General features: G+C 25.1%; 9 protein-coding genes across 9 annotated transcripts; 3 read left to right on the forward strand and 6 right to left on the reverse strand.

Moving 5' to 3' along the window:
- Window positions 1-264: 264 nt before the first annotated feature.
- On the reverse strand, window positions 265-1,408 carry DICPUDRAFT_50495 (uncharacterized protein). Its single transcript, XM_003292479.1, has 2 exons — window positions 563-1,408; window positions 265-485 (listed from the first exon to the last, which is right to left on the reverse strand). The coding sequence occupies exons 1-2, from the start codon at window positions 1,118-1,120 to the stop codon at window positions 354-356; spliced, it is 690 nt and encodes a 229-aa protein (XP_003292527.1). The 5' UTR covers window positions 1,121-1,408; the 3' UTR covers window positions 265-353.
- A 497-nt stretch (window positions 1,409-1,905) lies between these two features.
- On the reverse strand, window positions 1,906-3,729 carry DICPUDRAFT_40694 (uncharacterized protein; the record flags this gene model as incomplete). Its single annotated transcript, XM_003292480.1, has 1 exon — window positions 1,906-3,729. A coding segment is annotated over one exon (1,824 nt), but the record flags the coding sequence as incomplete, so codon positions are not given.
- A 4,510-nt stretch (window positions 3,730-8,239) lies between these two features.
- Window positions 8,240-9,824, reverse strand: DICPUDRAFT_157251 (uncharacterized protein; the record flags this gene model as incomplete). The annotated part of the gene is made up of 3 exons (XM_003292481.1): window positions 8,240-8,843; window positions 8,932-9,431; window positions 9,531-9,824. The coding sequence occupies 3 exons, from the start codon at window positions 9,822-9,824 to the stop codon at window positions 8,240-8,242; spliced, it is 1,398 nt and encodes a 465-aa protein (XP_003292529.1).
- Window positions 9,825-10,524: 700 nt separating this feature from the next.
- DICPUDRAFT_89860 (uncharacterized protein) lies at window positions 10,525-12,921 on the forward strand (the record flags this gene model as incomplete). The annotated part of the gene is made up of 3 exons (XM_003292472.1): window positions 10,525-10,936; window positions 11,309-11,995; window positions 12,044-12,921. The coding sequence occupies 3 exons, from the start codon at window positions 10,525-10,527 to the stop codon at window positions 12,919-12,921; spliced, it is 1,977 nt and encodes a 658-aa protein (XP_003292520.1).
- Window positions 12,922-13,030: 109 nt separating this feature from the next.
- DICPUDRAFT_83142 (uncharacterized protein) lies at window positions 13,031-13,720 on the reverse strand (the record flags this gene model as incomplete). The annotated part of the gene is made up of 1 exon (XM_003292482.1): window positions 13,031-13,720. The coding sequence occupies one exon, from the start codon at window positions 13,718-13,720 to the stop codon at window positions 13,031-13,033; it is 690 nt and encodes a 229-aa protein (XP_003292530.1).
- Window positions 13,721-14,030: 310 nt separating this feature from the next.
- On the reverse strand, window positions 14,031-15,581 carry DICPUDRAFT_6215 (uncharacterized protein; the record flags this gene model as incomplete). Its single annotated transcript, XM_003292483.1, has 1 exon — window positions 14,031-15,581. A coding segment is annotated over one exon (1,551 nt), but the record flags the coding sequence as incomplete, so codon positions are not given.
- Window positions 15,582-16,204: 623 nt separating this feature from the next.
- Window positions 16,205-16,689, reverse strand: DICPUDRAFT_157255 (uncharacterized protein; the record flags this gene model as incomplete). Its single annotated transcript, XM_003292484.1, has 2 exons — window positions 16,205-16,304; window positions 16,382-16,689. The coding sequence occupies 2 exons, from the start codon at window positions 16,687-16,689 to the stop codon at window positions 16,205-16,207; spliced, it is 408 nt and encodes a 135-aa protein (XP_003292532.1).
- Window positions 16,690-16,951: 262 nt separating this feature from the next.
- DICPUDRAFT_89862 (uncharacterized protein) lies at window positions 16,952-18,256 on the forward strand (the record flags this gene model as incomplete). Its single annotated transcript, XM_003292473.1, has 2 exons — window positions 16,952-17,599; window positions 17,681-18,256. The coding sequence occupies 2 exons, from the start codon at window positions 16,952-16,954 to the stop codon at window positions 18,254-18,256; spliced, it is 1,224 nt and encodes a 407-aa protein (XP_003292521.1).
- Window positions 18,257-18,602: 346 nt separating this feature from the next.
- Window positions 18,603-20,608, forward strand: DICPUDRAFT_50499 (uncharacterized protein; the record flags this gene model as incomplete). Its single annotated transcript, XM_003292474.1, has 3 exons — window positions 18,603-19,718; window positions 19,788-20,151; window positions 20,249-20,608. The coding sequence occupies 3 exons, from the start codon at window positions 18,603-18,605 to the stop codon at window positions 20,410-20,412; spliced, it is 1,644 nt and encodes a 547-aa protein (XP_003292522.1). The 3' UTR covers window positions 20,413-20,608.
- Window positions 20,609-21,284: the final 676 nt, after the last annotated feature.

Below are 21,284 nucleotides of genomic sequence, written 5' to 3' on the forward strand. Positions count from 1 at the left end.
TTTACAAACCAGAAAATACATTGATCAACTCCCAAACCTTACTTAAAAATTTATAAACCACTACAATCACTCCCTCTTACTTCTTAAAATTTTATTAAATAAAATACTATCTTACACTAATAATATAAATTATATTATTTATTAGATTTTTTAAAAAAAAAAACCTTTAAATTAAAAAAAAACAAAATAAATAAAAAATACTGATATTATTTGTATATTGCACGAGATACAAAAAAACAAAAAATAAAAAAAACAAAAATAATTGTTATTATAATATTAAATATTTATTAATTTCATTATTAATTATTTTTATATATTTTTTATTATAGTTGAGCAATATTTTGGATTGTAATTTAATTTAATTCTACATCTGGGAAAATGTACTTTATTAATTCTACAGTACCCAAACCAGCAGCGGCACCAATGACACCAAATATAACAGTTAAAAATCCACTTTTATACCATGCGGTTTCAGTTGATTTGGCCTAGTATTGTTAAAGAAAATTAGTACATTTGATTTGGGTTATATTTTTTTTATTTTTATTTTTATTTTGTTACTTACTTTAAATATACCAATTAAAAATAAAGTAAAACAGGTGATACCAATAACAATTAAAAATAAATATAGATGATCATTTGAAGGTATTTTGGCAGCATAAGAGATGATTAAGAAAATTAAATAAGGTAGTAATGGGAGAGTACCAAAGAAAACAAATGAAATGAAATTTACTAAACCATTTTTCCAAGCAGATTGGGATTCAGAATCTGGCATAATACCCAATTCCTCAACCATCATAACATCAACAAAACCTTTTGGATTCAATGAGAGAATTTCTACTACCTCTTTAGCAACATCCTCTGGTATTCCTTTATTTGTGTAGATTTCAATCATTTCTTTCTTTTCACCATCTAAATAATATTCAACTTCCCAAGCTTCTCTTCTACGTTCACCTTTTGCGAAATCTATATCAGCTTGTGTACCCAAATAATCACCAACACCCATTGAAATTGCACCAGCAACCAATTTCGATAATACAATGATTAATAATACTGAAATCTTTGAATCAGAACTTGAAAATGATACTGCAATTGATACAAAAATACTAACCAAACCATCCATACCACCATAAATAATACTCTTTAAATATTTTGATATGTGATCTTTAATTGTTTTCTTTTTTTGTGCTTTGGGTGGTTTTCTAACAATTGGTTTTAATAATAATTTAATATGATCATCATCATCATTATTATTATTGTTATTGTTGCTATTATTATTATTATTATTATTATTACTATTACTATTTTCATTATTATTCTCTTCGTTATTATTATCATTATTCTCTTCGTCATTGTTAATACTATTTTCGTCATCACTATTATTTTTGTTTATTTCTTCATTATTGTTATCTTTTTTTTCTTTAATTGGTTTAATTTTATTATCACCCACATCTTCATCCTTCAAGTTTGTATATTTTGACATTTTTCTTGTGTGTTAAATTATTATAATGATTGGTATTATGATTTTTGAATGTAAATATATTTTTAATATACCAAGGATTTCTCCAAAGAAAATTTTATAATTTTATTTAAAAATATAAAAAAAATCTTTTTTCATATTAAAAAAAAAAAATTTATAAAGAAAAAAATAAAAAAATAAATAAAAAAAAAATAAATAAAAAAAACGAAAAAAAAAAAAAAAAATAATTATAAATTAAATTAAATTTGTTGCTTAATGATCTTTTTTTTTTTAAATTTAAATAATTATTATCTTTAGAAATACAATAAATTATTTAATTAATACTATAATTAAATAATTAATTTTTTATTTATAATTTTTTATTTTTATATTTTTTATTGGGTGGGGTGGTTATTGGTTATATGTTTTTTTTTTTATTTTTTATTTTTTTAATTACTGATTGATTGACGTGGTTCTAATCTTAAACTAATAGAATGTAATTCTTTTTCATCTAATAAATTTTGAGAAATATTTCTGAGATATAATTTAATTGGTTCTGAAGCTTTGATATTGAATAATGGTTGTTGATAAGATTGAATTCTTTTAATTGTGCCATATAGTAAACGGAATTTTTCAGTATTGATTAATTTGTTTGAAGTAAAAGTATCATTTCCTTCTTCGATAGCAATTAAATCTTTGGTGAATACTCCTAAATATGGAATAATTTTAGCTTTGGTTGTTTTAATTTCTTCACGATAGTTTTTATAGTTCATACTGAGATCGAAAAGTGATTCCAAACGGTCATAATCTTGGTTAACTTTATTTGTTATTTTTTCCCAAGTTAATTTAAGACGAGATACAGCTGAGTTATTTAAACCACAAAGAATAGCATTGGCAGCACTATAATTACCCATTTCTACACAATTTTTACCTAAATCAATAAAGAATGATAAACATGCAACTCTATCTACCAATTTTTCTTTTGAAAGAATTTCAGCGGATGTCCAACGAGCCCATTCATTAAACTTGCAAACCATATCGTGATATTGAGGTGATAAATGTAATTTAGTGAAATGACCATGTAAAAATTGGGTTGGTGGAATTGCCATTAACATTTCATTATCAATTAAAGTGATTTGTTGGGCAATGATTGTGGCGCCAAGGGTGTAGATATCGATATCTATATTGCCATTTTCCTTGTTTTTACTCATCATCTTTTCAATGAGATGATTCTTCTTTTTACCAGCGCTTGATTGTTGGAGATTTGGACCAACAAAACTATTACCACGTTCGTATAGTGGTTTTAATGGTTCGATATTTGGTTTAAAGAGTGTTTGGAAATAGGAGAAATAAGTGTTGTGAGATGGTGGTACTTGTGGGAATTGGTCAATGAATGATTTGAGTTTTTGAAGGAATGCTAAATCGGTGATTAATTGGTTTTGTTGAATTTTCATCCAAAACATTGCTACTGATAAGGTTGTAATTGACATTTCCATTTGAAGCTTTGGTGTTAATGTTAAAGAAATACGGTAGTAGTAAATAAATTTATCTAAAAGACCAACTGATGTAGTATAGTAGTCGTAGGTATGGAAAATTGTATAGTTATAGTCAGCATCTTTGAATCCATAAGATAAATCAAATAATTTCTCTACTAAACGGTCAAATGAAGCGGCTTTAACAATTGATTCACCATCTTTAACCATATATTGGATATCTTGTGGTCTACTTTCAAGTTGTTCAATATTTAATACGAGGAATTTAAAAGCTTTAGAGGCTTGGTCATAAGTAGCAACGGTAGCATCCATGAAAACTCTAGAGAATTTATTGTAGATTTGATCCATTACTTGTTCGTTGGTAGTCGAATCTGAATATTTCTTTAAAAATTGTAACACTATTTTCAATATATTTCTATTTTGTTTTGGTAACATGAATAAAAGTGAATGAACTACATTGAAACGATACTCTTCATGATTGATATCTGTTGAGTGAATTAACTGTGGTGAAATTTTACTGAGAAGTAAAGTTGGTAATTTACTGAAATAATAAAGGAAAACTGATGCAATAACTGATGGTTCTTTACATTGACTAAAATCTGTAATTAATGTATTTTCGATTAACTCTATTAATGTTTTGACTTTAACTTCTGAAACATCAGAATTAAATACTCTTTCATCTGATGAGTTATTTAATAAATATTCAATTGATTTATTTAAATAATCCATTAATCTATCTGAAGTATCTTCTGCTAATGCAACTCCAAAAATTGATTCTAAAAAAATAAATCATTTATTAATATAAGAAATTTTAAATATCAAATTTAAAATTAAAAGATAATTTATACATACCAGCTTTAATAATATTTCTAAATACTAATTCATTTTTTGAAGCTCTTTGATTTAATTTTTCACTTAATTGTAATTGAGCATCTTTAATACCAGCTTTCTTTTTACTTGACATTCTACCAATAGTAAGAGTTCTAATTTTTTCCATTGCATCTGGTTTTGAAATTGGAACATTTGATGATGTGATTGGTGGGGAGCTTGATGGTGGGGTATTTGAATCCACCGAGGTACATAATGAAACTGGGACATTATCTTTTAGAGAGAGTGCACCACTAATATTCGAAGAGCTTTGGCTAACAAAACTTAATTTGGCTGCTGAAGATGGTTGGTTAAATTCGTCGTCGTCACAGTCCTTTGATAATGATTTGGATCTCATTCTGGTGATCTTTTGGTTTTTCATTTCTTCAATGTTACCATCGTAGATTTCGTGAAAAATGTTTTTAACTTTTTCGCTTGTAGTTGATTGATCATCATCATCGTCATCAAAGCTGGTTGTTGTGCCATAGTGAGCAGACATTCTTTTTGCGGTGTTTCTTCTTAAAGTGACTGATGATAAATATGAGGTTTTGGATTTACCATTTTCATTAAATGCTACATTCTTTTTTGAAGGTGAATCGCTGCCAAACGAAGCAAGGCTGTTTTGGGTTGTTGATTGTGATAGTTGTGTAGTTGGTTGATCGTTGCCGCCTTTACTTTTCTTTAAATTTGATTTCTTTTCAGAGATTGAACCATTTTCAAATTCTGAGTTGGTTTCAGCTGAATCATCGTCAGTATCGATATCTGGAGCAGTTGCACTATTTGTATTTTCTCTTTCAATTTGTTTAAGTTCTTTTTCTTTTTCTTTTTGTAGTTTTAAAATTTCTTTTTGTCTTTGTTTCTCTTTTTCTTTTTCTTTTTGGACCTCTTTTTCTTTTTCCCTCATCTCTCTTTCACGTTCTTTTTGTAACTCCTTCTCTTTTTCCTTTTCTAATTTTCTCAATGTTTTTTTTCTATCTGGATTCAATAATTCATTTTCAGCTCTTAAAATATGAATTTCCTCCATCAATTGCCTATTTCTATTTTCTAATGATTGAACTTTCTTTTCCAATGTTTCCATTCTGACAATGAATGAATTGATTCTTTGATCTTCTCTTTCTTCCTTATAACGAGAGATTTCATTTTCTTCTTTTTCTAATTGTTCTTTTTCTTCTTGAATAAAATTTAAATAGCTTCTTGGTGGTAATGGAGGTGGTGTATTTGGGCTAACTGTTGGTGATGGTGGTGTAGTGGTTGATGCTGATGGTGATGGTGGGAACTCTACACCTTCTGGTGGCATAGTTGAATATCTTTTAAGACGAGCTTCTGAAACTCTTAAACGTACCTCTAATTCTTTTGTGTGTGATTCCAAGTCCTTTCTCATTGAGGATTCATTTGTTAATTTACCAGTAACTTCTTCAAGATCTTTAGCTAGTACTCTTGTATAAAATTCTAAATTTACTAGTCTATCAAAATCGGATTTATTAATTTTACTTTTTAATTTGCTTAAATTCAATTCCTCTGGGTCGAATGGTAAAGCTGAATCAACTGATGTACCTGTTAATGGTGGTGTATTTTGAGTTGGTGTTGTTGAACCTGAAGAATCATCATCATTCACTATATTTGTATTATTATTTGAAGTTGAGTTTACAGATTGTAAGGTTGGTGAAGCTTTTTTTGGTGCCATTAAATTTGGTTTATTAATATTTCCTGTTGTCGATGAGTTTTGAGAATTTAATGATGGTGATTTACTATTACTACCTGATAATTGAGCATTTTGTAATGAGTTCGATTTGGTTTGAGCTGATAATTTAACATTATTTGATTTAATTGGAATTGCTGGGGTGGTTGTTGGTGAAGTACTATTTGGAGGAGTAGTCGATGAATTTGAAATAAATGATTTTTTTGGTGTACCAGTGGCTGGTGTTGATGATTGACTTCCACCTGTTATACCAATAGTTGATTTAGATTTTGAAGGTGTACTGGTTAAAACTGGTGAATTTGCTGGTGGAGTTTTAATATTATTTTGATTACTACTATTTACAGGTGTTGTTACATTATTATTATTATTTTGTGGTGGTTGTTGTTGGGTATTTAATTCTTCTTCTGTACCCATCTCTTCATTCTTATTAGACCAAAAATCAAGTGAAAATATATTTAATGGATTTTTTAAACTTTTTCTGTTGTTCATTCGGTTGGGTAAAGTTGATGATATATTAGAATTACCAACTTGTTTGTTAACTGAAGATCCTGCTGAAATAGTAGCGGATTCAATTGGAGGGGATGTTGTAGTTGGTGATGATGCAGATGGTGTTGTCGATGTTGGTGATTTTTTTCCTAAACTAAAAATTGATTTCTTTACAGGAGAGTTAGTACCAGAGCTAATAGTAGCAGGTTGTGGTTTTGTATTATTTGTGTTTGTGGAGTTTAGTTTTGGTGAAGAAATTGGTGAGGATAAAGGTGGTGTTGTTACAGCCTCCTTTTCTTTCCAATATTGGAATGAACTAGACGAAACAGATGATGAAATTTTAACAGGTGGTGATGACGATGACATTAATGACGATTGTGAATGTGATGTTGTGATGTTTATCGATGATTTTGATTTAATACCACTTGCAACACCACCTCTAGGTGATTGTGGTGATGGCGGTGAGGTATTATTTATTCTATTATTTCCTCCAATCGAAATACTTGAATTGGATTTGCCCGAACTTTTGGTAGTTGTGGACATAATTTAGAATATATATAAAAAAAAATAAAAAAAACAATATTATATTTTTCACCACAATTACTAATATACAACAAATATTGTTATTATAAAACAAAAAAAAAAAAAAAAATTATTATGTTTTGAAATATGAAAATATTGCTATGATTGTAGAGTTTATTTATTTTATTAATACAACAATTTATTTTATGTTTTATTTAACTATTAATTAATTGATTAATGATTGGATTCTTTATTTTAAAATATAATTTTACAACAATTGTGATGGAATGTGTGTTTTTCTTTTTTTTTTTTTAAAAATAAACTTAAAATATTTTATTTTTTTTTTATTTTATTTTTTTTTTATTTTTTTTAGATTGTGTTAATAGAAAACCTGATTGTTACACACAAGGTGGGTGATTGTGTTTATTATAATAGAACAAAAAAAAAAAAAAAAAAAACAGCACAAAAGATTGTGCCTTTTTATTTTAAAATAAAAAAAAATAAAAAAAAAAAATTGAAAAAAAATAAAAAAAAAAAAAAATTTAAAAAAAAACAAAATTTTATGATAATTTTTTTGATTGCATAACGATGATTTTTATTTGTCTTTATATCCTTAAATAAAAATTATTTTTTGATAATATGATTGATACAACAATGATAATTTAGATTTTGTGTATAAGAAATTTTTTTTTTTTTTTACAAGAATATAATTTCGACTTACATTTTTTTTAAAAATACAATTTTTTACACCAAGTTTTTAAATAAATATTATTATTTTTATTGATATTTATATTTAAATGAATGAATATAAAGCTATATATATTTTTTTATTTATTTTAATAATGGAAAATAAAACAAAAAAAAAAAAGAAAATGAAAAATTAAAAAATAAATAAATAAAATTTCGAATTATTTAAAAATTATTGTATTACTATTTTACTATTTTACTATTTTACTATTATACTATATTGCTATATTACTATATTACTATTATACTATTTTGCTATTGTTGTTATAATAGTGTATGTGGGTTTGGGGGTCACTATTATTATTTTTAATATTATTACTATTATTATTATATAAACACTTATTTTATATATTATAGTCTATAAATAGATTTATTAAGTATTATATTTATATTTTATTAACTAAAATTACAATTAAAAAAAAAACAAGTATTTTAAAAAAAAAAAAAAAAATCATAAAAAAAAAAAAAAAAAAAAAAAAAAAATTCATAAAAAAAATTTTAAAAAATAAAAATAAAAATAAAAAAAACTAAAATTTTTTTTATTTTTTAACTATTTAAATGAATGATTATTTTACCACATTTCCCCCATTTAAATATAAAACTAAACCCACATTTTAATTCACACTTATTAATAAATTAACTTTTTATGGTGTCTATTTGGATTATGAAAGTTCAATAGTGATAATGCATGGTTATGTTTATATTAGAAATATATCATTTTTGTTATTTATAATAAATGTTGTTTTTAATTATTGTTATAAAATATTAATTTTGAAAAAGATTATTTTTTTTTTTTTATAAATGTCAAGCATACAGTGAAAAAAAAATAAATATAATGGGTTAAAAATAATAATTTTTGAATCTTTTCTAATAAGATATATCTTTTATGATTTTTTTTTTATTATTACAATTGTTTTATTATATTTTATTGTTAAAATTACATGTGATTTGATTTAATGTTTTTTTTTTTTAAATTAAATATTTTTCATAATAATGATGTGTTGGTTTAGTTTTACATGAGACTGATAACTCAACAAACCAATGCCTTCTATAATGATAGTTTTGACAAACACGGATGGTACCTGAAATGGATGTCTTTTCATCTTGATTGTTGATGTGTTTTTCGACAGGATGCAAAAACAAAACTTGTTTCCAGTGAGTATCGCCATCACCTGGAGCTGTTGAGAGTTCTAATGTATTTGATTTTAATTCAAAGAATTTAGGGGTTAATCCTTTATCCATTTGGTCATGTTTATAATCTTTGGCAACCAATTCACCCTCTTTGTTGATTACGTAGTAGATGAAATCATCTTTTTCTAATGTTGATGGTCTATCAGCCAAATTATTATCTAAATTTTCGAACCATATTGAAAACCATGCTGCAAATCCATGAAACTTTCCATTTGGTATCTTAAAATCGAAATTCGATACTGTCTTGCTAAGGTCCTTAATTGTGATTTTATTCAAATCTAATACTCTTAATGTAATTGGTTTATCTAATACTGCAGTTGAGTTTTCAATATAATAGTTTCTAATTGTTTTATTTTCTAATAATTCTTCCCTAGCCATTGGTCTTTATTTGTAGTTATGATGGTATTATCAGGGATGGTTAGTATGGATTTTGGTTATTAGTTGTTTAAACAATACTATTTAGTACTTACACTAAACATGACATATCCAAACCAAAAACATTTTCCCATTGATTAATATGTTTTTCATAGTATGATTCAACATTAACTGGTCCAAAATATAATGCTGCTTTTGAAGGAAATAGGACACCACCAGGCTTTAATAAATGATCACGAGCATAGATAACAGACTCCAACATTGATTCAAAAATTAGAAAACTACCGATCCATTCGCTAACTATAATATCAACATATTCTGGGAATGCTATATGTTCTAATTTACCCTTCATTACCTTGACAATATCTCCTAAACCATTTCTTTCGACTACCAATTCAGCATTATATGCCATATCGGAAGCATCGACTGCATAAACCCTCTTGGCACCAGCTTTTGCACAAAAACAACTAAGAATACCAGTACCACATCCAACATCTAAAACAACTTTATCTTTAAAAAAATCTTTACTTTTTGAAATTGCATGAAAATATACTGCTGTTCTTCTTTTATCAAATACCATTTCATGGTGGATGGACTAAAGTAAATTATTGGTTAGTATATATATATTATCTTATTCTATATTAATAATTAATATTTTTTTCGTTTTTTGATATGTTATATAGTGTTTATTTACCATTTTGGAATAGCTTGAAAAATATTCAACATCTTCATAGGTATCTTGAACACCTTCAGTATGTGCAGATGCATAATAGTTGCTGTTAGGATCTACCCATTCTGCTTGCTCAAAATTTGTTTTTCCTGGTTCTTCTTGGATTTGCTCTTGTACAAAATCTGGTGGAGGTGGCAGTTCATAGTAAACATCGTTGGTTATCTCGTTGTTACCTTCATTACCTTGGTCACCAATTTCACCAACTATTGATAATATAGTATCTTTAGTTTTGGAAACTTCACCTGAAACCATTTTCATTATTTCTTCTTTTAGTTTTGAATATTCATCCATTGCTACTATATGTTTTGTAACAGTAAAAAAAAAAATAAAAAGATTTTTTTTTTTTTTTTTAAAAAATAAAAAAAAAAATTAAAAAAAAAAAAAAAAAAAAAAAAAAATTTTTTTTTTATGATAATAAATAATATTTCCATGTATGGATACTTATCAGTATTTATATTTAGGAAATAAATGTTTTTTTAATAATATGATGAAGTGGAGTGTTTAAGCTTCATAAAAATTATAGATTCTTTCTTTACAAGAATAGATCTATCTGTTCTTTATATTTGAATATGGTGCCTTCTTCCCTGTTGATCAAATACAGGTTTTTCGACTGATATAGTTTAATCATATGATGAAAGTGGGTCGATTTGATAGGTTAAATATTACAATTTCCCTTATTTTTTATTATTTATATTTAAATGCTTTTAAAATAAAAATAATATTGTAATTAAATAACATTGTTTTTTTTTATCTTTTTTTTTATTAGTTTTGCAATAAGATTGTAATTTATTTAATTTAAAATTTTATTTTTTTGGAATTAAAAAAAATTTGGTACCAAAATTTTTTTTAAAATTTTAAATTTAAAAAAAAAAAAATTCCTTTAAATTTTTAAATTAAAATTTTTTTTTTTTTTTATAAATTATTATTATAATATTTTATTTATTTATATTTTATAATAATGAAAAAGGATAAAAAAGATGTTTTATCTTTTGATAGTGACAGCGAAGATGAACAATTTTTAAAAAATTATAATAAAATATCAAAAGATGTGCATAATAAAAAAAAAATAAAAACAGAAATATCAAATATAGATAATAAAAATATCAACAATATTAATTCAACACAGCTTCCATCAACTCCCTCAAAAACACCTACCAAGTCACCAAAAAAACCCTTGTTAGTCATAGAGGAGGATGATGATGATGATGGTGATGATAGTTTTTTAAATAATAATAGTAATACTAATCTTAATAATAATAATATCAATGTAAATAATAATAACAATAGTGAAGATAATGTAAATAATACAGATAGCCATTTAAATAACCATTATAATGATGATATAAACTATGAAATAATTAACGATGATAGTAATAATAATAATAATAATAATATATATAATAAAAATGAATACTTAAATTACATCTATCTTAGTGATAGTGAAGAGGAAAGTGTTGCTTTTGATAGCAGTGAAGAGGAGGAAGAAGAAGATTTAAAAAAGAAAGCGCTTGATGATTTAAGATCCCAGTTATCAGCTTACAGAGACCGTCATAAACAAGAATCACAAAGATTAAAAGAAATTGAAGATGAAAAGGAAGAAAAGAAAAGAAAAAGAAAAAGAAAAGTATCAACGACTAAAACCACTACAACTACAACAAACACAAATATCAATACCCAAACACCAAAAATAGTTAAGGATTTACCTGCAACTTCATTTTATTTAAATAAAATTTGTAAACCAGCTGCAAATAATATTAATTCAAATACATATAATGGCCCATGGATCAATACCTTATCATTTAGCGATCTAATTTCAAAACCTGGAATGAAGTTTGCAATTGTAACAGGCTATTCAATTGATATCAAATGGGTAATGAATAGTTTCGAGAGATCCCAAGGTACAAAAATTCCAATTACATTTATTAGAGATTACGATCAAAAGAAACATAAACCTGGCCCTCATCCAATACCGTTTTCAAACTGTACTATTATTCATCCAGTATTATCAGGTGATCAAATATTTCATGCAAAGTTACTTGTTTTAGTGTATGATACTTGGATTAGAATTGCTGTAACAAGTGCAAATCCTTCTTCTTATGAATATAGTAATTTATCTCAAAGTATTTGGTATCAAGATTTTTACAATTTTAATAATAATAATAATAGTAGTCAATTTCAATCACCGTTAGCTCGAGTAAATAAAACTACAACAACCAGTACTTATAATACACCAGTTAAAAATCCATCATTACCATCATCTCCATATTCATCACCATCATATAAATTTAATAATACACAAACAACAAATAAAAATATATCAAAATCGTTACCAGCATCACCAGCATCACCATCATCAAAGCAGCCATATTCACCATACAGGGACTATTCTTCACAACCATCAACACCAACATCATCGCCTTATAGAGTCGGTAATAGCTCAAATGTTTCATCGCCAATTAAAGATTTTGATTTACAAGATTTTTCATTTAAAACAACATTAAAATATTTTTTGCAATCATCAGGATATAAAAATGTACAGTTTTTAGATCAGTTTGATTTTTCAACATCAAAAGCTCAGTTGATAATATCGATACCTGGCGAATATAAACATACATCAAATAAAATGGGCTTAGAGAGATTAAGATATCATGTAAACAATTATTATAAAACTCAGGAAAACAATACAGTATATGGTGATGATGTAAAGAGCCAATCTATTCAAAAGATTTTTTATTATCAATCATCATCAGTTGGTTTATCAACTTTTTTTAAACAGGCTTTTGTTTCAAATTTCAAAGTAAACAATAACATTACAACAATCAATACATTTCACACTATGAATAGTAATAATAATAATAATGGTAAAGATAAATCATTTCATATCATCTATCCAACTGCCAGATGGGTTAAAGAAACTCAGGCTAAACAGAAATTAGGCAAGGTTTTATCATTGGCTTATGATATTTACGATATAAACAAATATGACTTTTCTTATTTTCAAATTAAACATGGTTATAGAAAAAATACCGTTAGTCACAGTAAAATTATTGTTGGTGTGAGTCAAAATAGTCTCAAAAATAAAGAATTAAAATATGATTGGTGTTATAGTGGTAGTCATAATATTTCATCTGCAGCATGGGGTTCACCATCAAGTAGAACATCCGACTTATCAATCTTGAATTATGAAATGGGAATTTTGTTATTAAATGATTCGCCCTCATTAAATAATACCTCAATTCCATCCTGGGTTAATAATGTTCCATTTCAAATTCCTGCACCAAGCTACCATTATCAAGAAAAGCCATATATTAGTACAGGAACAGTCAATAAAAGCTATTTTAAAAAAAATAGATAAATTGCAAATAATAATGTATAAAATTTTAATTAAGTTTAAAATTTGAAAAAAATAAATAAATTAAGATATAAAAAAAATAAAATTCTTTTATAAATTAAATGAATTAGCTTTATTTAAGGTAATTTAATAATGAAAGTGAATGTGAGATTGTATTCATATGGTTTTGATTTGAGGTTGGTAATGGTTGGGCATTGTTACAAATTGATGGGAGATTAAAATATGATGGGTTTGCTTTTGGTACGTAGTTATAGAAATTAATTAAAGAGGAACCTGGGTTACCATTGTTATTTACAGAATTACCTGATACCAAGGAGCAGTCTTGTTCATTAACCAAAACTGTAATAGAGGTAATATCTTGATTTTCTTGGTTTACGACTTCATAGACACCACATTCGAGAGTACCAATAGTATTGGTGCCAATTTTATTTATTTGTGGGATTTGGTTAATTGGGATAACAAAAGATAAAGCTGATTTATAGCAAGTTCCTTCGTTGATGATAAATAAGGTAGAGGTTCCTTCAAAACCATAAATCTGACTTGAAGATTGGTAAGTACCTGTAAAACTAACAGATAGTTCAGAAGAATCTACAAAGACAATACCGTTTTCGATATCTACACTAAGAGTACCATTGGTAACACCTGTATAACCAAAAACACCGTTGTCATTTCTAATATTGCTATTGGTGTCGGATGAAATGAATTCGAGTGTTGCACCTGAAAAACCAGTCTGAACAAAACAGTTTTGACTTTTAGCGCAATTAAATAAAATTGTAATAATTAATAGTAATAATAATTTCATTTTTAAAATTTAAAAAAAAAAAAGAGTGGGTAATAAAAAATAAAAAGAAAATGGTTTATAAAAAAAAAAAAAAATTTTTTTAAAAATCTTGGAATTAGAAATTTTTTAGGTATTTTTACAATAATATCTTTTTTTCTTTGATATTTTCTTTTGATTCGTTTGTGTGAAAAATAATTGATACAAAAAACAATTTTTTTATTAAAAAAAAAAGTTTATAAACAATTTTTAAATTATTTATTTATTTTTATTTCTTTTTACTTTTAGCTTTCTTTCACTATCAACTTTATTTCTTTTTACCTTTACCTTTTCCAGCTTTTGGATTTGGAATATAGTACATTGGTTTATCACTTTCCTTCAAATCTAAAATGAATTTAATTGGTGTGACTGATACAAATCCTTCTTTTGTTGTTGGTTCAGTTAAATTTTTAGCAAAAATATTGTATCCTATACCTGGAATATGTGCAATATTTTGAGTTCTTTCACGATAATAATTGAGATGCTCTGCTAAATCACGTGGAGTTGTAAAACGAAGACATCTTGCTTTGGCTTTGTATTGTTTTGCTAATGATAAATATTCTGCACGTGTATTAATATCGTAATTTGTGTTATCTATAATACATGATTTACCCTGTGAAAGAGCTTCTTTTGCAGCTTTAATACATTTGTCTTTTGTTTTCAAAGTATCTTGATTGATTATAACATAATTGGCAGGACCAAAATACTTTTTAGCGAATGTTGATTTACCGGAAGCTGGGAAGCCAACAGAGATTACAATTTCAAAGTCGTCTGAAGTAATTGATTTAACATCGAATGGAACACCAGTAGTTTCTGCTTTTGGAATTAAATCTGAAATGGCGTCACCACCACTAGCGCTCTTGAAATGTTCCTCACCAAGGAAATGAGTCTCTGGAGTTTCGAAACGAATACCTGAAGATAAAGCAAAACCAAAATCACTACTACTGAAATCTTCTTTTTTACCAGCTTTCCAACCTGTGGGACGACCAGCAGCATCACCGCAGTAGAATGATTCGCTTTCATTGATTATAACCTTACCATCTGTAAGCTCACGAAGCTTTAACCACATTTTATTGCTTGGTTTTCTATTTGCATCATCGGCACATGCAGCAATAGCAACGAGTGGGAAACCCAATTCTTTTTCCAAGATGCAAATCTTTTTGGTGATGCTATTATATTTAGATTGGTCAAATTTGGATCCTCCACCGATACCACCTTGGTTGGTAATTATAATAACTTGGTAGCCATCTTTATATAATTTTCTTAAATTATTTGGTACACTTGGGTCCCACCATACCCAATCATTACAGTCTGTTGCAAAAACTCTACCTGATTTGGTTTCTATTAATGTGCTATCCATATCAAAGCCTGCAATTTTTGATCTATTAATTTCTTCACCAACATAAAATGTAATTGTACCATCTCTGACCCATTGCTTAAGTTCGTAATCATTTTGAGGAAATGGACCAACTAACTTATCTGCACCATTAGAAGCTGATTTAGTAGTTTTGGTAGTTGTAGTGGCAGAAGCAGAGGCTGTTGAAGCAGTGGCAGTATCATTATCATCTTCTTCTTCTTCTTCTTTTTCTTCAACTTTTTCTTTTTTTATCTCAGTTTTTTGTTTTTTATTGCTAACTTCTTTTTCTTCTTTTTCTTCCTCAGTATCGCTTTCATCTCTTGTTGTTCTTTTACCAGTAAATTTAGTAGAAACTTCTTTTTCTTCTTTTTTATTAGAAACCTCACCTTTTTCAAAAAACTCGACTAATCTTTCTACAATTTCATCTCTTTTGCCATTTGCTTTAATGTCATGAGATTTTGCAAGTTTTCTTATATCTAAATATGACATTTCTTCTATTTCTTTTCTTGATTTGGTTGTATTTGACTTTTTTGGAGGCATTTTTTTTTTCTTTTTTAGTATTAAAATATTACCAATATAAATATTATTGTCTTGTTATTATACCTTATTACTTAAATAATTATTGAAATAAGTTGAAAAAATATTGATTTTAATAAAAAAAAAAAAAAAAAATTGTGTTTTTTAAAAAAAAATTTTTTTAAAAATTTTGGTTTTTTAAGAAAAACAATTTGGCTAAGAAATATTTTGATAAGATCCTCGTTAATTCCCTAATTTTCAAGAAAAAGATAGTGTTTGTTGTTGTTTAATTAAATATTAAATAATAGTAATTTTAAATATAAATTTTAATTTAATATTTACCTGAAAAAAATATATTGAATTAATAAAAAAAAAAAAAAAAACAAAAAAGTTTAACTGTTGAAAAATTAAAACAGATATTTTTTATTGTATTTAAAAATAAGTTTAAATCTTTTTTTTCTTTTTTTTTTATTGATATTTTATTATTTTACAAATTTCTTGATATTATTGCTGTGGTGTTTTCAACAAAAAAAATAAATATTTGGTATACTATACTATTACTATTATTGTTATTATTATTATTATTATTACTTTTATTAAGCATTGTTGTTGTTATTGGTATGATTGTTATTATTATTATTGCTTTGGATATTACTATTTATAATGCTTTGGCTTGCTAGTTTATTTGTTGTTTCTCTTTAAATAAAAATAAAAAAATTAAAATTTATTATTTAAATAATGAATGGTTATTTAATAAGTTTAATAATACAAACATATTTTTACAAATTGAGTTTAATGTTTGAGTAAGTTTTGTTAAATCTTCCTCTCTTTCTTTAATCGAGTCATATACATTAATGTCAATATCTTCTTTACCAATATTCTCTATATCATGCACTTTGATACGTTCAGAACCAATTGAAACTTGTTTCATTGATAGTTGAGCTTGAAGTTTTCTTATCTCTTGAAAATCCTTTAAAATTTTTTGTTGATTTAAACCAAATGCTCTCATTTCGCCCGATTGGAATCTATCGTTTATTTTCTTTAATTCTTCATCTAAAAACAGTATGCTGCTATCATCCATTTTTATTTTATTATTATTTTATGTATATTAAATATTTAATATTTAAATATTATAATATTACTATTATATTATATTTATTATAATAATTATACTGGATCTATAAAAAAAAAAATTTTAAATAAAATTAAATAAACTTTTTATTTTTTTTAAATTTTTTTTTATTTTTTTTTTTTTATTTATTTTTATTTTCTTTTTTTAAAATAAAATTTATTATTTTTTTTTTTTATTTTTTTTTTTTTTTTGAACATCTTTGAACTTAATAATGAAATCGAATAATGAAAATAATAATAATAATAAAACAATAAAAAATAATATAGAACAACCACAAAATGGAAAGAAAATATTTGCACCCAATATACCAAATAAAATGAAAAGAAAAACAGAAAATATAATATTTACACCCGAAATGGTATTAAATCCAACAAAGAGCGAATTAAAAAATAGAGAACAACCAAAATTACAAGAGGTGTCAACATCACCACCACAGTACCATTATAGTAGTTCACCACCACCACTAATAACCAACGAATCAAAAAATATAGTTAAACCAGTTATTTTGAAAATTAAAAGAAAAATTGACGATGATGCATTACCTTCTATTTTAATTGAAAGACCAAAGAAAAAAGCATTTTTAGATACATTCAAAGATTTTGGTATTGATGATAAGGATGATAAATTAATTTCCGAAATAACACCCGCTTCTCCACCAAAAAAAGAGGAAATAAAAGAAGAAATTAAAACCCCACCTATTAAAGATAAAAAATTATTTACTTTAGTTACAACATTGGATGACCCAACTGCAAATAGCAATAAGTTGCTTTCAAAATTCCAACAAAGATTAGAACAATTTAATAACAAAGGTGTTATTTCCTCTCCAAAGCAATTAGAATCGAAAAAAGAAAGAACAAATGTATGCATTTTATACAACACTATTTATTTTATTTATTTTGTTTTATTTAAATTCTAATATTCTAATTGTCATATATTTTAGAAAAAGAGAAAAGAATCTAGATATAAACAAATTAATATTAATAGAAATTTATTATCAAAAGAAGAAAGAGAATTATTTCAAAATCATGATATTATCGAACTAGAAAGAACTATTATCGACCATGATAATATATTAAACTCTGCTTTGTCAAAAGAAGAGGAGGCATTAATTTCAGATTATAGATCAATGTTAGAAGAACATTTCAACAGCGCAAGTGTACCAGCAACAATGTCAAGTGAAACTAAATATGTATACGATTATTATTATTTTGACCCAACTATTGATCAACATATGCTTGATCAAGCCGACCCAGATTCAATCGAAACTGTTGAGTTACCTCCAGAAGATGACTTTTACGATATTTTAGATGGTTGCGATTCTGACGAATCAAGTGTCGACTCTGAAAATTGGTATAGAGAATATCCCTCAAGCGAAGATGATCAAGATGATGGTTACGATGATTTCGATAATTATCACAGATCAAATAGAATTGTAAATAGCGATGAAGATGACTATGAATACGATGAATATGATGGAGATTTTTATAATCAAGATGATTATGATGATAATATATAAACATCTCATTAATCAACCATAAAATAATAATAAATATATTAAAATTTTATTTAATTAAAATTAAATAAAATACTTTTAAAAACATTTTCAATTTTTTTTATGTTTAGTGGGAATGTTAAATGAACATTTCTCCCTCATTTTTTGACCACCTAAGACAATAACTTCGCATAAACCGATTAAACTTAAAAATATTAAAGGAAACCAAATTCAATTAATTTTTTATTTTGAAAATTAAAAATTATTTTTTTATTTTTTTTAATTTTTTAAATATTTTTTTTTACATTTAATTATTTATTATTTTTTTTTTTTAATTTAAAAAAATATCATAATAATAAGAATAAAAATAATGGAAGAATCAGATAATCAACATACCAATACAACTTTGACTACAACTACAACTACAACTACAACAACTACAGATACACCCATACCACCTCCACCACCTCCAGTAACTAATACAATAACAACAAATAAAAAAGGAAAAGTTAAAGAAGAGTTCTTTAAACTTGACATTATCGATTTAAAAAACAAAGATAATGAAATAATAATTAATGACAATATTTTATTTATACCTGCAAAACCAGTGGTTTATGTACCATTATCAATAGTTTTTAATAATAATACATTAATAAAAAAAAAACATATTTCAGAATGTAAATGGACTGTAGGAGATCATGATGTCACATCAAAGCTAGATATATCAGAAAAGGCAATTACTTATACTCCAACAAGAGACCAAGCCAATATGGATTTGAAAATTCATATGAAACTATCACCTACTATCACTCACGAAAAAGAAAGCCATGGAAATTTTATTTCAAAGTTATTTAAATCCTCTTCTTCTGGCTCTGTAGAAGAGATCATAATAAACTATACTCATAAAATATTATTCGAAAATAGTAGAGAAACATTAAAAATCAAAGAGTCTTCAAATAAAGAAAATCAATTCAAAATCATTACATTTAACATTTTAGCTGATCTATATGTATCAGACCACTATTACAGCTATTTACCACCATATGCATTAAAATGGAACACTTATAGAAGCCATTTATTAATTCCACAGATTTTACAATATGACGCTGATGTTGCCTGTATGCAAGAAGTAGATACAATGTATGTCCAGCTATTTTCAGAAATGAATAAAAAAGGATACCAGCATTTCCCAGAATACCTCGATTCAAAAACAAATACACCAATGCAACTCAAATATAGAGAAGGATGTTTTATATTTTTTAAAAAGAGTAGATTTAATTTTATTAAAGGTTTACCAATTGACTATAGAACTATTGAACAAGGAAATTTAATAGATACTGAAACTGTTTCAAAACTAATGACTGACCAAATATTTAAACTTGTAATTGGTACTCACTTACATGATTCATCTCATCATGTAAGACATTGTTTGGTATTGGTTGAAGATAAAGTTACAAAAGAAAAAATGATATTTGTTTCAATTCATGTAAGTAATAAAATAAATATATATTGTATATACATAAACATATATTAACATATTATTTTATTATTATAGTTATATTGGGGTAGTTATTCAGTTTACCAAATTCAATGTGTACAAATTCATTTATTTTCATTAATTTTAAGAAAGTTTATTAAAGATAATAAATTAGATATAAACATACCAATAATTATATGTGGAGATTTTAATAGCTCCCCAGATAGTAGTGTATATCAATATCTTACAACAGGTTCAATGTCTAATGATGACCCAAATTTAACAAATAGTGGTCAATATCCAACTGCATCATTTTCAAATACTGATACAGATAATAATAGTGACGAATCTAATGATATAAACTCTATTTCACATCCATTCAAATTGACAAGTGCATATGGTCTAAGACCTGATGGTGAACCTAAATTCACAACAACTACAAGTATGTATAAAAATATAAATACATCATATATAATTTTAGACTTTAAGACCCTTATAATTATTAACAATTTTTTTTTTTTTTGTATTATTTTTTAAAGAGGCATTTTGTGGTAATATTGATCAAATATATGTTTCGGATAGATTTAAAGTTAACACTTTATTAGAAGTTGGCGAAAAACAAGATTATAATATTTTACCATCCTTATCATTAGCATCAGATCATATTTTATTAATGTCAGAGGTGGAGTTAAACTCAAAATAAATAATAAAATTATAAATAAACTTTAAATAATAATAAAATTTTAAAAAAAAGATATTTAATTTTTATTTAGGGTTATATTATATGTGTGTGGGTAAATATTATTTATTATAAAAAAAATAAAAAAAAAATTAAAGTTTTTTCTTTTTATATCATATAAAATGATTTTACTTTATTTAGAATTAGTGAGTAGTGCTCTAGATTTTCAATGTGTGTTTAAAAAATAACTTCATTTATTAATTTATAGAAATGAACTTTTTTTTTTATTTTTTTTTTTTTAATCCAACACCACATTTTAAACCTTTTATATATGAGTGTTAGTTTTATTTTAAAAAAATAATATTTTTATATTTAAAAAAAAAAAAAAGATATACAAATTTGTGTTTAAACAATGTTAATTGATTTAAATAGATAATCTTAAATCAAAATAAAAAAACAAAAAAAAAATAGAAAAGTAAATAAACAATATACAATACATAATAATTTAAAAACACTCCAATATTGCCTTTTTAAAAAATAAAAGAGAAAACGTTTTTTTAAAATAAACTTTAAAATCGAATTTACTCTAAATATAATTGGAATATCTTTTTTTTTTGATAGTTTTTTCATTATTATATTTTTTTATTGGTTGGGATAAAATATATTTTATTTTAATTTTTTATTTTTTTTTTATTATTTTTTTTATGTATTTTTTTTTTTATAAATAAAATTTTTTTTTTTTTTTAAATAAAAAATAAATTATTAAGATTTAAAATTTATATATTTAAGTTTATAAATAGTAAAAAATAAAATAATAAAATTTATAAAGAAATTGATAAAAAAAAAAAATGAAATTTATATTTTTTATACTTTTAATTTTATTTATAAATTATAAT

Source organism: Dictyostelium purpureum (genome assembly GCF_000190715.1).
Source record: "Dictyostelium purpureum unplaced genomic scaffold DICPUscaffold_349, whole genome shotgun sequence".
NCBI classification, from domain to species: Eukaryota; Evosea; class Eumycetozoa; order Dictyosteliales; family Dictyosteliaceae; genus Dictyostelium; species Dictyostelium purpureum.

What these genes read in the sequence shown, in the direction of transcription:
- DICPUDRAFT_50495 (XM_003292479.1), bottom strand. Translation starts at nt 1,120, where the DNA reads ATGGATGGTTTGGTTAGTATTTTTGTATCAATTGCAGTATCATTTTCA. An exon ending in TTTTAATTGGTATATTTAAA is followed by an intron (nt 486 to 562) that starts GTAAGTAACAAA and finishes TAACAATACTAG; the next exon opens with GCCAAATCAACTGAAACCGC.